Source organism: Lithohypha guttulata, assembly GCF_036872675.1.
Source record: "Lithohypha guttulata strain CCFEE 5908 chromosome Unknown scaffold_4, whole genome shotgun sequence".
In the NCBI taxonomy this organism is placed as follows: Eukaryota; Fungi; Ascomycota; class Eurotiomycetes; order Chaetothyriales; family Trichomeriaceae; genus Lithohypha; species Lithohypha guttulata.
Window position 1 is genome coordinate 1658334 of NW_027042753.1, and position 15096 is coordinate 1673429.

At 48.7% G+C, this 15096-nt stretch overlaps 3 protein-coding genes across 3 annotated transcripts; all 3 read left to right on the forward strand.

Moving 5' to 3' along the window:
- Window positions 1–472: 472 nt before the first annotated feature.
- LTR64_005764 (uncharacterized protein) lies at window positions 473–1875 on the forward strand (the record flags this gene model as incomplete). Its single annotated transcript, XM_064900102.1, has 2 exons — window positions 473–856; window positions 937–1875. 2 exons carry the CDS (start codon window positions 473–475, stop codon window positions 1873–1875), a joined length of 1323 nt encoding a protein of 440 aa, XP_064753414.1.
- Window positions 1876–7487: 5612 nt separating this feature from the next.
- LTR64_005765 (uncharacterized protein) lies at window positions 7488–11868 on the forward strand (the record flags this gene model as incomplete). The annotated part of the gene is made up of 2 exons (XM_064900103.1): window positions 7488–10311; window positions 11012–11868. The coding sequence occupies 2 exons, from the start codon at window positions 7488–7490 to the stop codon at window positions 11866–11868; spliced, it is 3681 nt and encodes a 1226-aa protein (XP_064753415.1).
- Window positions 11869–12402: 534 nt separating this feature from the next.
- On the forward strand, window positions 12403–14652 carry LTR64_005766 (uncharacterized protein; the record flags this gene model as incomplete). Its single annotated transcript, XM_064900104.1, has 3 exons — window positions 12403–12684; window positions 12730–12937; window positions 12989–14652. The coding sequence occupies 3 exons, from the start codon at window positions 12403–12405 to the stop codon at window positions 14650–14652; spliced, it is 2154 nt and encodes a 717-aa protein (XP_064753416.1).
- Between the last annotated feature and the right edge of the window lie 444 nt (window positions 14653–15096).

Genomic DNA, 15096 nt, shown 5'->3' on the forward strand with positions numbered 1-15096 from the left:
CTAAGCCTACCTTCCTCACAGTCCCTACCTCTAGTTATTACACTGCTGCGTCACCTTAGCTAGTACATACACAATACCATACCCACTCTTCTAGTTACCAACACCGACCCGATTTTCCGGGAGTAGTGCTCCATGACGAAAGCGGGGCCGAACAGCCGTTCGACTAATAGGACGTGCCACCGGAAGCAGTTCCTCCTGCCCTGCCTGTTTCCACGATTCTTTCTCTTGAGAGTAAAGTCGTGCAAATCGATCTAACGTGATCTTCTGGCGCGCATCATGTCACTGGATACCGAATCCATGTCCTATTGAGCTGGGAGCCCCCTTGTCCGAACCTCTGCGTTATATTGCTCTTATTTAAACATGTGGTCTCAATGCTGAATTGTACTGATAAATGCCACGGCATTGATATCAGCGACGCAGCTCCTGTAAGCGAATACATTTCTGCGACCCACGACTCCAGACCGCTCAAGTCATGTCATATATTACACATATTGACGCTGCTGAACGTCTAGATTCGCGTGGAAAGCCTACAGTCCAAGTAACAATTACCACGGATAGAGGCGCTTTCAGATCACTTGTCCCTTCTGGTGCTTCTAAAGGCGACTACGAAGCTATCGAATTGAGGGATGCGGATGCTGCGCGGTATCAGGGAAACGGCATGCTAAGAGCTGTCAAGAATGTTCAGGATGCCATCGGCCCGGAGCTCATCGCAAAAAAATTTGATGTGTCTACTCAGCAGCGAGAGATCGACGCGTTCATGTGTGAATTAGACGGCTCACCAGATAAAGAGCAATTCGGAGCAAATGCGATACTAGGCATCAGTATGGCGGTTGCAAGAGCAGGTGCTACGGCAAGGGTACGTCTTCGCCTAAAAAGGTCCAAGTCGTTTCAATTCGTTGATTTCGATTTTTGCTTGTGACTGACATCGACTGACAGGATCTTCCACTATATGCGCATTTGTCTTCTTTGGCCTACCGAGCATCGAAACCTTACGTATTACCAACTCCGTTTTTCAATGTGCTCAACGGTGGCGTTCATTCTGGAAATCCCATGGCCTTCCAAGAAATGATGATCGCTCCCGTTGGTGCCTCGTCAATGGCTGAAGCTGTCCGCTGGGGTAGTGAAATATACAGCGAATTGAAGACTCTGATAACCTCTAAGTTCGGCAAGTCTGCAGTCGGTATTGGTGACGAGGGTGGCTTCGCACCCCCGATCTCTGAGCCTCATGAAGCACTGGATCTTCTCATTGCCGCCATAAAGGCTGCTGGTCACGAGGGTGGTGTCAAAATTGGGATTGATCCAGCTAGCAGCGAATTCTATAACACCGACACCCGCGAATACGATATCGGGATGAAATGGGATCATTCAAGTCCTCAGAGTGGGGAGCAAATAGCGGCATTGTATCACAAGATACTAGCGGAATATCCAGTCGTGCTTTTGGAAGATCCGTTCGCACAAGACGATTGGAGCTCGTGGACGATCTTCAATAAGAATTGTGCAGTGGAACTGGTAGGCGATGATCTGCTTGCGACGAACATCAATCGAATCAACATGGCAAATGAGCGAGAAGCTTGCAACGCATTGTTGCTAAAGATCAATCAAATTGGAACCATATCCGAGTCTATCGATGCTGCACAGAGAGCATACGAGCTTGGTTGGGCTGTCTTTGTTAGTCATCGAAGTGGAGAGACAACCGATGACTTCATCGCAGATTTGACCGTGGCTCTGGGAACAGGTCATCTGAAGAGTGGAAGTCCATGTAGAGGGGAGAGAGTTGCGAAGTACAATCGTCTCATGGACATTGAGGATGATATTAAGCGCCGGAACCTTGAGCATAGTTTTGCTGGCGCAAACTTCAGATACGCGTATAGGTGAAGATAGATCTAAGTTTGAAGGACTATGAGTGCTATCGTAGCTCTGCGGTTCTCTCGATGATCTAGTCTATATCTATATTCTGTAGCTGAATATTTTCATGCACGTACCAATCGCCTTCCAACTCCACTGATCCGATGTTTAGATGCTGATTGTGAACTACGAGTGCTAAATACCACAATTTTATAGGAATCAGCACTGTGCGGTCAAGAAGGAAGAACGAAGCGAAATTCATGGAAAGTCAGAGTGTATAAACTCTATCCAGTACTTTTGACTCTCGATGGCGAGAGCTGACGGTCATGGAGCCATTCAGACCTAGAATTGACAGTTTACCCGCAAGCTGGAAAGAACTGAGACTGGCTTGAAGATCAAAATATGGCTGCGGTTCTGTATTTGGTCCTAAGGGTGAAGCTCCTTCTCAGGATGACAGCATTTTGTTGAACTGTCCACACCTCTTTACGAGCCATCATGTGACAACGCCAGTACTCATTTACGTAACTCAACCTAGGTGGAGCTGAAATGCGGTTCGGCGAAATTATGTTACTATGTTCTGGTTCTGCGTCTTTCTCCTGCTTCAAGAACATCCGAGCAAAAGCTGGTGTGAGAGACTGCTCGACTACATTATAAGCAGCTTCAAGTATTCGTGCAGAATCTCACCTTACCCTTGCTACTTGCTACGTAAGCATTAGAAGCATTGGGAGCAAAAGCTTCTTGTCTCTGAACCACTCACAGCCAGTTCCGGTCTTCCAGCCCGCACATACACCCAACGGTTCCACTCAGCCTCATGCGCTGGAAAATGGCTCTGAAACCGGGTCGAGCATAATCCTCGGTTAACGGGGCGTTGTTGCCGGAACCATGATCTTTGTCGTATGGCCAAATTCAGCTTTAGTCATATCGACCAAGAGATTGATGCTCAGTGCTTACTCCGTGAGTCCCGATGCGAGTCCAGGATTGATTGCCATACATCACATGGTGTTTATACCTCTCTGTGCGTTTCCGCTCGGCACAACCACTAGAAGGCTGTCTACCGAACGAGGCTTGCCCGAGTGCATATTCTCACTCATCAACACTGAGAAATGACTTAAAAGTCGGCGATTGCGCCGGCATGGTTCATTACTGCAGGCATCGCCCTCTAATCTGCTGCGACCAGATACATACTGAAGTGCACGACCAGCAATATGACAAGATCAAGCCTCTCTGCTCTTCGCCCTGAAGCCAAGATACAACTGAGCTTTCCCGAATCGCAAGATTGGCGCATTTCCAACACATTTTACAAATCACCCGTGTTCCTTGCGAGTCAGAAGGTAGCTGGCGTCGTTGAAGTCAGATATCGCAAAGACTCATCTGCACACCTGAACGATCATCTGCACATCACTCTAATAGGTATGTGAGTTTGTTGTTTCACCACCTGGTCACGATATTTATGTCCGGCAGGTTGTTACGCTGCGAAGACTTGGACGTCAAACCATCCTTGTGGTGAGATGTGGGATCTCAAAAATAGGACTGAAGAGGTAAATAGCCATATACTGCTAAATCAATCTTAGCCAATCATTTTAGATTTTGAACTTGAGCAGAACCCTCCGAATTGATCCTGATTTACGTGGTGAGGTGGAAGCTCTCAGACCATCGGAAATGCGACTGTTCGGTTTCTCATTCCAACCCTGCGAAAATTCGAACTCTACAGTCAGCTTTGGTTCAGTTAATAATGCTCGGGACCAAACTCACGGCACTGCACAAACCCCTATCTATACCCGAGTGAACACCTTACCATCGTCAGCAAACATCAGGATCCCCTGTCCACGTCGTCCAGGTGCCACCCAGGATCATGAGGTATTGGATGTTGCAATTACATACAAGATTCGCGCCGTAATCTCTCGGAACCAGGAGGGAATCAACAAGACAGTTGCTGAGACGTGTACTGAGATCTGGATTCTGGATGATAGCCTCGATGTCCAACCGCCAACTTGCATAGCAGACTTCGGATGGGAATACCATTCGCACCAGAGAGCAACCTTATGTGCAAGCAAGATAGCAGTACTGAAACAAATTGTTCGTCCCCAACAAGATAGCTCGCCTGCAATCTTCGTTCGAGCTTCTGAGCCTCGGCCTCTGTTTCTACGCAAGACAAGTCAGTATGCTACGACTAACGCTCCGTTAAAACTAGGTTTCCAGACGGACCAGAGTGCACCAGATAACGGGATCGACCTAACACGCGGAACGATCGACATCAGCTGGCGTTTACAGAAATCTACTTTCTGCGCCTTCAAAGGACTAAAGAAAGTCCCCACTTTACGACAAGTATCCAGCGTTGTCAAGCCGACTACGGTACAGCGCAAGGTAACACTTAGCGACAGGCATACATACAAACATGATCTAGCCGTCTGCGAATGGCAACATGATGTGGATGTGGGCCAACTCACGCAGCCGGAAAGTGATTCAGCACATGAAAATCTGCTCAATTTGAGAGCCAGCTCTCCTGAACAAGCCACCTCTGATCTTACCTTAGTACCATTTCCGGAAAAAGTACATCTAGACAATGACAATTCTGGGAACGAATTTGTTCAGCATAATGCACAAGGCTGTAGGTCTCCCTCTCCACCATACACTGAGACAGCACCCGACCCTATTCCTTCAGAACAATTCGCCATCAATGGGACTACGATTCACATTCCAACTTTGTCTACGAGTATTCCGGTACCTATCCATATTTCTAGAGACCTGTTACCCGCGCCTACATCGTTCACGCCTTACATGGCTGTACGGTATAGCTTGCAGATTCATGTGGTTATGTCCCTGTACCCATCTAAAGGAAGCCATGCCAACAATGGGAGAGTGTCTCCAGCTTCGGGATCCCCGAAACGCAAATGGCATAGACGTCTCTCGAGTACTGGCTCAGGTGATCGTTGGATGACCGAGGCCCATCTCGATGTCCCAGTTCAGATCGTCTACGACAGTTCACCTTTTGCATTAGATGGGGACTACTCTGCGACCTTTATCTGCAGCTTGGAACCTGTGTGTGAGACAAACATGGAACGGGCCACGGAAGATACTCGACAACAAAATTTCCAGCAAGACATGGTGGTTGAAACACTCCCAAGCTATTCGAGGTAGTTTCAGAAGCAGAAATCGCTCTCGGGTCAGCGGTACCTGCAAGTAGTATGAAAGTCTTCGCCGTTCCATCCGGCGGCTTTGACACTATCTGTCAAAAACAGCACTGCCGTGCCTATATATCATTTTTGTACTACAAGCAATTCGTCTCCCCGATTCATACACTGTACGTTGTTATAGATAGTCCAATAAGCAGACTTTTGAGATGGTTGAAAATTTTCATAAAATTCGTGGACGGTATTAAAGACGTACTATTTACTCCTGAACTATACGTTTCATTGTTTTGCAGCATCCGACGGAAGTTTCGAAACGATCTGAGCTGCTTTTCCAACGAACATGATCTGGAACTTCTCAAAGCTCTGAGATGCTTTGATTCCGGTCGCAACGTAATTGCAGCTGTTTCGTCCACGCCTTGGCGGTTGATCGGCAGATGGTTGGACTTAGCTACTGCGTCGATCAATCTTCTAGCTGATGCATCGAAAATGATGTCCTCAGAGTTATTCGTTCGCTGAGTCATCGCTTTCTTCATTTTGACTGGCCGAAGCAGGCCTCATTGCCCATTAGCTGTCTGGTAAATCATATCTTTCGACTTCGCCGGGATATGAGCTATTCCAATTTCTTCCAGGTTTCCTGCATGATGCTTGCGTTTGCACAACTGATCAGTGGATTGCATAGCTCGAGCAACTGGTGTGACTGCTGTTTGACCAGGTACCTTGCGATAAGACGAATCGCGCAGATGGTGCGCTTCTGATGGGTGCTCCTCGTAGTTTTTTGACGTATCAAAGTCATCGGATTTACTTCCTGTAGATTTGGTCGCATGTAACTTCCGCCACCGAACTTTGCAATTTTTTTTGGTAAAGAGTCAGCACTTCGTCTGGTGTCGAATTCTCGAACACCTTCCTGTCAGGTGTGGTTCGATCAGACTGCCTGATATTGACCAGCTGAGGGGATTGTGCCCTTAGCTCTGGCGACTTCCTGACTTCCTTCGCAAATATCCGCTTTCACATACGTACTACTGGCTGAGCCTTTGAGGGAGAGTCAACGTCTGGAAGTCTATACTGATAGTGTGTTTTGTCTTGGTCAGGGTAGGATCTGCTACAATGGTCGCTAGAATGACACATCAGCTCCGACAAGGACCTCGTCAAAAACAAGCTTACCAGTGAAACGAACCAGCAAAGTCTTTTTTCTTATTAGTTGTGACCAACAGGTTAAACAACGACAGCTGTAACTCCGTACGAACACGTAGACTGACATGAAAACAAGGCGACCGGCTTTTGTGCGGCAGCTGACAGACCAGTCATGTTGTCTTACCGCATGCCCTGTAGCGGAGCCGTAGTGTAGCCTGTACTGTCCAGTATGTATGAGCTGCTCGATGAAATCATCCCATACTGATGTCGAAGATGGGATCTGAGAATTGGCCAATGGCTGCACACATTTGTAGAGATCAGCAGTTCTCAAGGATACGGGCCGCGAAATATGGTACAATTTGCTGAAGAGGTCTGGAAGATATCGTAAAAAGATGTGTTCAATATCAAAAGCAGTCTGAAGCAGCGTCCAAAGAATAGGGAGGTGTTGCCTCTATTTCGGATTAGCAATCAAGCTCAGAAGATCGAGATTCGAAGCAGTTCCGTCCTTGAAATATGGTACAAGCGTTTTCATCAAAGATCCATCGTCGTGCTTTTTTTTGTCCTATGTCAGAGATCAAATCTATTGCCAGCCACGGTGCTTTCTGCGGAATATGCCTCTCACCCCGACATTCATCCAGCGCGTCCACCACCACGTATACTAATGGACACTGTTCTCTTTCAGTCGGTTCTTGACAACGAAGGGATTCGGACATCGTAAAGCGTGCAGGCGCGAGCGATCGATCTCGTCGTTGCTGGGACCTGTGCAACAATGTTAGTGGTTTTGCCGATGCGGGTGGGCAGGAGCATGGTGCTCAAGTTCTCGTGCGCTTGTGTTGACGTCTGCCCGCACTCTGAAGGTGCTTACCGGATGAGTTGAAGTGAATGTTTCCGCACCAGTCTCAAACCTGTTCCCGATCAATTGACTGTTTCCACTCCGAAAATGGCCTGAAAACTCGTGGCGGTGGAATTGCGATCCCATGGTGCATGTGGCGCGCCATGGTCGCCTTGCTCAGGTCGAGACACCTGTAGGAGCTGTGCGCAGCGAATCCTTCTATCCCAGGTCCCTCTGTTGCAGGCGTCCTTGTCGCAGGGTTGCTATGCTAGACGCAGGCGCCTAGTCCGATCTCAGGACACGCGGGTGCGAGCGCAAACCATCAAGTGGGTCGCTCGAGGTGCCAGGTTGACAGGTGAGAATCTCATGTGGTATATTTGCATTGTTTGCATCCCAAACTCGCTCCTTCCGACGTCAATTGTAGACGAAGTCGTGACTGCCTTTCACTTATTTCCAGTCGAGTCGCTGTCGTTCCCTCCTTTGATTCTACACCTTGTATTCTTATCCTTAACAAACTTGTACAACAAAAATGGTCGACTGCAGGTAATATGTTTCAGTTCACAGCGCTATCTGGCGCGCAGAGTACATCTCGAGCATCGCAGTCACTCCTTGAACTAGACGGAGGAGTCAAGATTCTGGTTGACGTTGGATGGGATTCAAGATTCGATACTCGACAGCTGGCAGACTTAGAAAAGCACGTTTCAACCCTGTCTTTTATCCTTCTTACTCATGCCACGATTTCGCATCTTGGTGCTTATGCGCATTGCTGCAAGCACATTCCATTCTTTTCTCAAGTACCCGTCTATGCTACGGTGCCAGTAGTCGACCTTGGCAGAACTACATTGCAGGACTTGTATTCTTCCACACCTGCTGCCGCGACGTTCATACCTGCGACTGCTTCGCCTGAAGATCAGACTGCCACGGATGATACCACGCGTTCGAACATCCTCATAGACGCGCCAACAGCGCAGGAGATACACGAGTACTTCGCGGCCATTACCCCTCTCAAATATTCTCAACCCACTCAACCGAAACCCTCGTATTTCTCTGCACCCCTCGAAGGACTCATACTCACAGCGTATAATGCTGGACATACATTGGGAGGGACGATATGGCACATCCAACAAGGCATGGAGTCCATAGTTTACGCGGTGGACTGGCACCAAGCAAGAGAGAACGTCATAGCTGGCGCAAGCTGGTTTGCAGGAGGTGGTGGAGCAGAAGTGAGCGAGGTCTTTAGAAACCCGACGGCCCTCATCTGCAGCAGTGTGAATGGTGACAAGGTCGCTATGTCTGATAGCAGGAAAGCAAGAGACGAGGCACTGATCAGACACATTCGAAGTGGTCTCAGCCATCGAGGATCGGTGCTTATCCCCGTCGATTCTAGCGCTCGCGTTCTCGAACTCTCGTACTTTCTCGAAAAAGTCTGGCAAGAAAGCACTGGAGACGAAGTTCTGAAGAACGCCAAAATCTATATGGCAACCAAGTCGGGACATGCAACTCTCAAGCATGCTAAGAGCCTGCTGGAATGGATGGACGACAGCGTAGAGCGGTTCGAAGCCGACGACGAAGGGAACAGCAAGGAAGCCACTGCGAAGAGTCACAAAAGATCGAGAAGCAAGCAAGCCAATGGCACTTCAAAGACATCGAGACCTTTTGATTTCAGACATATCAAGATCATCGAGACGCAAAAGCGTTTGGACAAGATTCTCAGTACTGATGTCCCAAAGGTCATCATTGCTAGCGATCTATCATTGGACTGGGGTCATTCCAGAACAGCATTGGAGAGCATAGCTCCGAAACCTGATAATCTAGTCATCCTTACCGAGAACAGCAGTCCTGGAAGCACAAAGCATAGCTCGACGGCTTCTATGTTGTGGCGATGGCATATGGAACGCTTGAATGGTGTAGCTATCGAAAAGTCCGCCGATGGCCATCAATTCGAACAAGTGCATACTGGCAGAGAGCTTATCATGCGACAACCGAGCAGGAAACCTCTCGACGAGAACGAGCTGATACGGTATCAGCAGTATATCGCTACGCGGCAGCAAATGAAGAATTCTCTTATTAGTGCTGATGGTCGACAATTAGCAGAGGTCGAAGAAGCTATGGAGGGCGAGGATGAGAGCTCCGATGAGTCCGAAGACGATGAATATCAGCAGCAAGGCCGGGTGCTAAACATATCCGCTGCTTTGACCCAGGGTAACAAGAACAAGGTTGCGATCAGTGATGAGGACCTTGGTGTAAGCATTCTATTGCGTAAGAAAGATGTCTTCGACTTCGACGTCAGACATAAGAAAGGACGGAACGCAGTCTTTCCCTACACTCACTCGAGGCGTCGCGGCGACGAATTTGGTGATTTCATCAAGCCAGAGGAGTTCCTACGAGAGGAAGAACGTGAAGCGCAAGAGGCTATGCTGGACGAAAAGAACAATTTCACCCTCGGCCAAAAAAGGAAGTGGGCCGAGGAGAAGAAGCAGCCCACCAGAGCAGGAAAGAAGCAAAAGCAAGAAAACACTTCTGTAGCCGATGGCGACTCTTCCGACGATTCTGAGTCCGATCATGAGGAAGAGGCAGCGAATCTACAGACTGAAAACCAACAAGGACCAGCTAAGGTCGTATACGAAGAAACCCGTATCGACTTTCAGGCCAAGCTTGCGTTCGTCGATTTTGCAGGGTTGCACGACCAACGCAGTTTGCAGATGTTGATCCCTCTGATCAATCCGAAGAAGCTCATTCTTATTGGCGGCTCTGCATCGGAAACTGCTGCCCTTGCCAAAGACTGTAAGGATCTGCTAGGTATGAAGGTGGTTGGCCCGGAAGGACAATCTGGGGCTGAGATATACTCTCCTCAGATTGGCGATGTGATTGACGCTAGCGTCGATACAAATGCATGGACCGTCAAGCTAACCAGAGATCTCGTCAAGCGATTACAATGGCAGAATGTGAAGCAGCTCTCGATTGTCACAGTGACTGGCCAGCTACGTAACGACATTAAGCAGAACGTCGTCGCCGACGAGAATAATGCAAAGAAGATGAAATTGACGCATGTCACCAACCCTGCAAACCAAAAAGAAGGTACTGAGGACGTCAGCATTGAGACACAACCTGTACTCGATGCCCTTTCTGCAAATATTGCTGCCTCAATAAGAGCAGTGAACCAACCAATACATGTTGGTGACCTAAAAATTCGACAGCTATTAAATCTCTTCAACCAGTCTGGTCATTCTGCTGTGCTCATGATGGGAGGGACACTGATTGTCGATGGTACCGTTGCAGTACGCAAACTGCCAAATGGTCAGGTCGTCGTCGAAGGGCCTCCAGTGAGAGCGACTGGAGGCGCAGGTGCAGACAGCTTCTCGGCTGTTAAGCGTATGATCTATGACGGACTGGCAGTGGTAGCAGGCTGAGCTAGGCATAATGTGTCTCTTCCTCAACTTGTAAGTGCAGGTTTATATGGCAGAACTTATCTCATGTTGAAAGACCTGTTGTCTTGATGAAGCACCTTTTCTGTCCGTTGGGCATATCGAGTCATCGCACCAAACAAGAAGGACTTGATCGTGTTGCAGAGATACAAACAACCCGCGTTGCGTCAACCCTCACGAAGCTCCAGCTGCAACCGACCTGTGTTTCAACATCTGAGCCATTATCTCGATTGTTCTGCCGCTACAATTCATGGCAATGAATCAGTCATCCCAGCAAACAAGACACGTTTACATGTCGTAGTCAACGACTTAATGCGTGTCAAAGCTGTTGGTTACGGTCATGGCCACAGAGCTGAGTATGCTGCGGCTTTGCTGATACGATAGTAGCGAACGACTCTAGCTACGTTTACACCTCAAGACAAAGAGCATGGGACGAATGTATCATGTCACCAGCTTCGACTCATCATTTAGAAAGCACTGCCCAGCTCAAGATGCAAACAGCGACAGTAGGAATGTCATATAAACCTTCAAGATCTTCCACAGCTGATGACTATGCCCACATCGTTTTCCAATCATTGAATTATTTACGACTACTTCGACTCATCCTCATACTCCCACTACCGCAGCAACGATGTTTCCGTTTCCAGGTGCATTTCCAGGCCCTATGGGTATGATGCCGTCACCGATGGCACCAGCCACTGATGCCTTTGGTAAGGTCCAATACAAATACGTGACTCCCGATGGAAGCGTACCTATGGATGGAGCAGTTCCTTCAGCACCTGACGCACCTCCGAACCCATTTGCAGGCACATGCATTCCGGGCGCAATGCACCCGTTCGGTGGCCCTCCCAACCCATTCGGACCACCACCGTGTCTGTTTGCACCTGCCGCACCTCAGCCGTGGTGGGCAGCTCCCCCTCCTCCACCCTACTGCGTGGCTCCTCCAGCTCCTCCAGCTGCACCATCTACGCCATCTTGGTCACCACCGCCCCCTCCACCACCAGTCTCCCATGCGTTTGGTGCTTCAAATGAAGATCGTGAGGAGCCACTTGAGGGCAACAGAGTGAAGGGTCAGCTTGCCACCTTTCCTGACAGTTCCAGCGGCTATATCTTCCCTAAACGAAACGTTACTCTGCACCTCTTTGGCCAGAATGTGATCTCAAAATATCCTCCAGTCAATAACGTGGTCAATATTCAAAATGACAAATTCAACGTCCAGCATGCACCATGCGATATGACTTTCGAAGAGTTGATCGAACAGATCAACTGTGAGAAGCGGGCCAACCACCATCCTCCTTACAACCAGCCTGGCAATGGTTACCCCAGACACTTGATTGGCATTCAGGAATTACTGGAAATGGGTGGTGGAGGACGATTCATGTTAGGGAGCAAGATCATGTTGACCGATGCACAAGCAAAGATGAGAATTGGCGACATCTGGCCTGACTCTGCAGGAAATGCCGGACAGGGAAAGCCGAGATATGTTGTGCGATTGCCAGTTTAAGGGTCTGATAAGAGTCAGTGCGATATAGGTACGCCCTGGTCTGCTTTGAGCTCTACTTCCGCTGATCGATCTTCTAGGACACAAAACTCCCAGGAGCCACACAGCGGTGAGGTTTTCTGTATGTGTCGGATCCAAAAATGATGCTCAACATACGTGCCACCAGCGGAAGTCGAAACAAATTGCTGCTCAAAGAGTAAGGTGGTTGACCAGTATCGGCAACTGCCGTTGTTCATGGATTTCACGGCCTGCTTACAGCAGTCATGAAAAGGATTCGCATGGACGCGGAATTCCGTTTGAACAAGGCCCAATCACAATCTTGGCATCAAGGAGCTGTATGAGTTCGGAAGGTACAGCCGTGCAGTTGCATGATCTCCAAAGACGAAGATCTACAACATTCTGCTTCAATTAGGTATCTCACTCCAATTTCACGTGATACTCCTCTTGATATCGCTATCTTTGTTCCTACCTTGCTCTTGTTGCCTTTCTTCTTCCAGCTTCCTCCATTTTGATGTAAAGCAAAAGCGCTCCTGTACCATGGCTACCCAAGTACATCAGCAGGACTTCGTTCCTGCACCAGCCAGCATCAAGTACAACTCTGCACACCCGCTCTGTGCTCTTGGGCCAGAAGAGATAACATACACTGCCGACCTCATCCGTTCGCAGTGGCCGGCACAAACCGATCTACGATTCAAGACAATCACTTTTCATGAGCCAGCCAAAGCAGAGCTTATACCATACTTTCAAGCAGAACATGCAGGTAGTGCTCTGCCACATATTGACAGAAGGGCATTCAGTTCCTACTACATTCGAAACACAGTACGAAGAATTCCATGCTATGGTGACGCAAACTGACAGGAACAGGACCGGTATCATGAAGCTGTGGTGAATTTGTCTATTGGTCAGGTAGAGCGGAACGCGCGCCTTGGGACAAATGTCCATGGCAACGGAGATTACGATGAGATCCTTGCCATTGAGAAGAATGCCCTCGAGGATGAGCGTGTTAAAGCAGAAATTGCCAAATTGAATTTGCCTGAAGGGACAGTCGTGTGTGCTGATCCTTGGATCTTCGGTAAGTTCCTGCCATTCTCGCTATGTCTCACCTCGATCTAATGTAGGGCAGGTCAGGATGGCGAAGAATGTGACAAACGCCAGTTTCACGTCTTCCTCTACATGCGTGACCCTGCCAATGCGTCGGAAGTCGACTCCTGTCATTACGCGTTTCCCTTGCCGATATCTCCAGTTGTGGACGGGATTACCTATGAGGTCACACGAGTCGACATGCTCCCTACTGGTAAGGATAACACCATCAAGCCAGTCTCAAATTGGGTTCCAGTGCCACCAAATGAGTACATCATGGAGCACCAGCAACTTCGCAAGGACCTCAAACCATTGCATGTAGTACAGCCAGAAGGCGCCTCCTTTTCCGTCGAGGCGCTCGGCAGCGACACATTGCAAACCATCGCTTGGCAGAAGTGGCGTTTCAACTTGCATTACAACGCTCGAGAGGGACCTGTTCTGTTCAACGTACAGTACGATGGCCGTCCTCTCTTCTACCGAGTGTCGTTGTCCGAGATGAACATTCCATATGCTGACCCACGTTATCCTTTCCACAAGAAGTCAGCGTTTGATCTGGGCGACGCCGGTGCAGGTGCAATGTGCAATGATTTACAACTTGGCTGTGACTGTCTCGGCCATATTCAGTACGTTTCTTCTACAATAGCTGACGACAAAGGCCAGCCAGTCCCTCTCCCAAATTGTGTATGTATCCATGAACAGGATGGCGGCATTGGCTGGAAGCACACCAACTACCGCACAGGCAGGGCAGCTGTCACACGAAATCGGGAATTGGTCCTCCAAACCATTATCACCGTCAGTAACTACGAGTACATCATGGCCTATATCTTTAATCAAGTTGGAGAACTCACTTATGAAGTTCGGGCAACTGGTATTCTGTCGACACAACCGATCGACCACGACCTCTGTGGTGAAGATGGCGAAGGTGTACCTTGGGGTACAGTAGTGCACCCAGGAGTCCTTGCGACACACCACCAACACATTTTCTCCCTCAGGATCGACCCTAACATCGGATCGCTCGAGCAAGGCAACCAGCTTGTCTACTCAGAAGCTCATCCTATGCCTGTTGACGACTTCAACCCTCACGCAACAGGTTATTATACGCAAGATACTCTAGTGACACATTCGGCAGGATTAGACCTGGATTTCGACGCCAATCGTCTGTTTAAGATCGTCAACCCTAATCAGAAGAACAAGATAAATGGAAAGCCTATCAGCTACAAGATCATGGCGCCGCCTTTCCAGAAGATCCTCTCCAGGCCTGAGAGCTACAACTACAAGCGTGCGGAATTTTCCAATCGAAACATCTATGTCACCAAGTATCAAGACCAAGAACTCTACGCAGGAGGCTGGTATACCAACCAGTCTCGAGGCGGATCAGGAGTCCGCAGTTGGGCTGAACGGAACGACCCTATTTCTGGCCCAACTGGCAAGGAAGGTGACGATTTGGTTGTCTTCGTTCAGTTCGGTATCAACCATGTTCCAAGAATCGAGGATTTCCCTGTCATGCCCTGTGAGAAGATCAGTGTCCATTTGAAACCAGTTAATTTCTTTGATAAAAATCCTGGTCTAGATGTGCCACCTAGCGAGCAGGCATTCAATCAGAGCACAAGTGCTGCTTGCCATCATCAGGCTGGAGATGTGGAAGCAAAGGTGGGAGGCGACGGTGTACCGAGTGTCAGTGCCAAATTGCAGAAGTTGGATATCTAAGGGAATCCCATATCATGTGTTGTGAAGGACGGATTGCATGTATGTGTCGAACGGATAGTGCGTCACATTCAGCCAAAATGATACAAATCGAGATATGCTGTCGCTAAGCAAATTGTACGGGTGTTCCCAAAAGAGCACACCTTTTAACCAACTGAGTCTTCTGAACATGGAGTGATGCAATCGCAATTCATATACTGACTGCGCTTTTAGATATCGTTGACGGGCACAACTTGTGAAAGGCACGATCGCATTGAGACCATCTCTCACCGAGGCCGCAAGGCATCAGCTATAGAGGACAAGCTGACCTCATAGCCACCCGCGACTGCGCTTCCTGTCTAAACTGAACTGCCTCTTTGACCTTTGCAGGATTTCAGCTTTCTTTGTTTGCTGATATGATGTATATGTGTTCTCTGCGCTGAGCTCCAGCCTCCGATCGTTTGTATG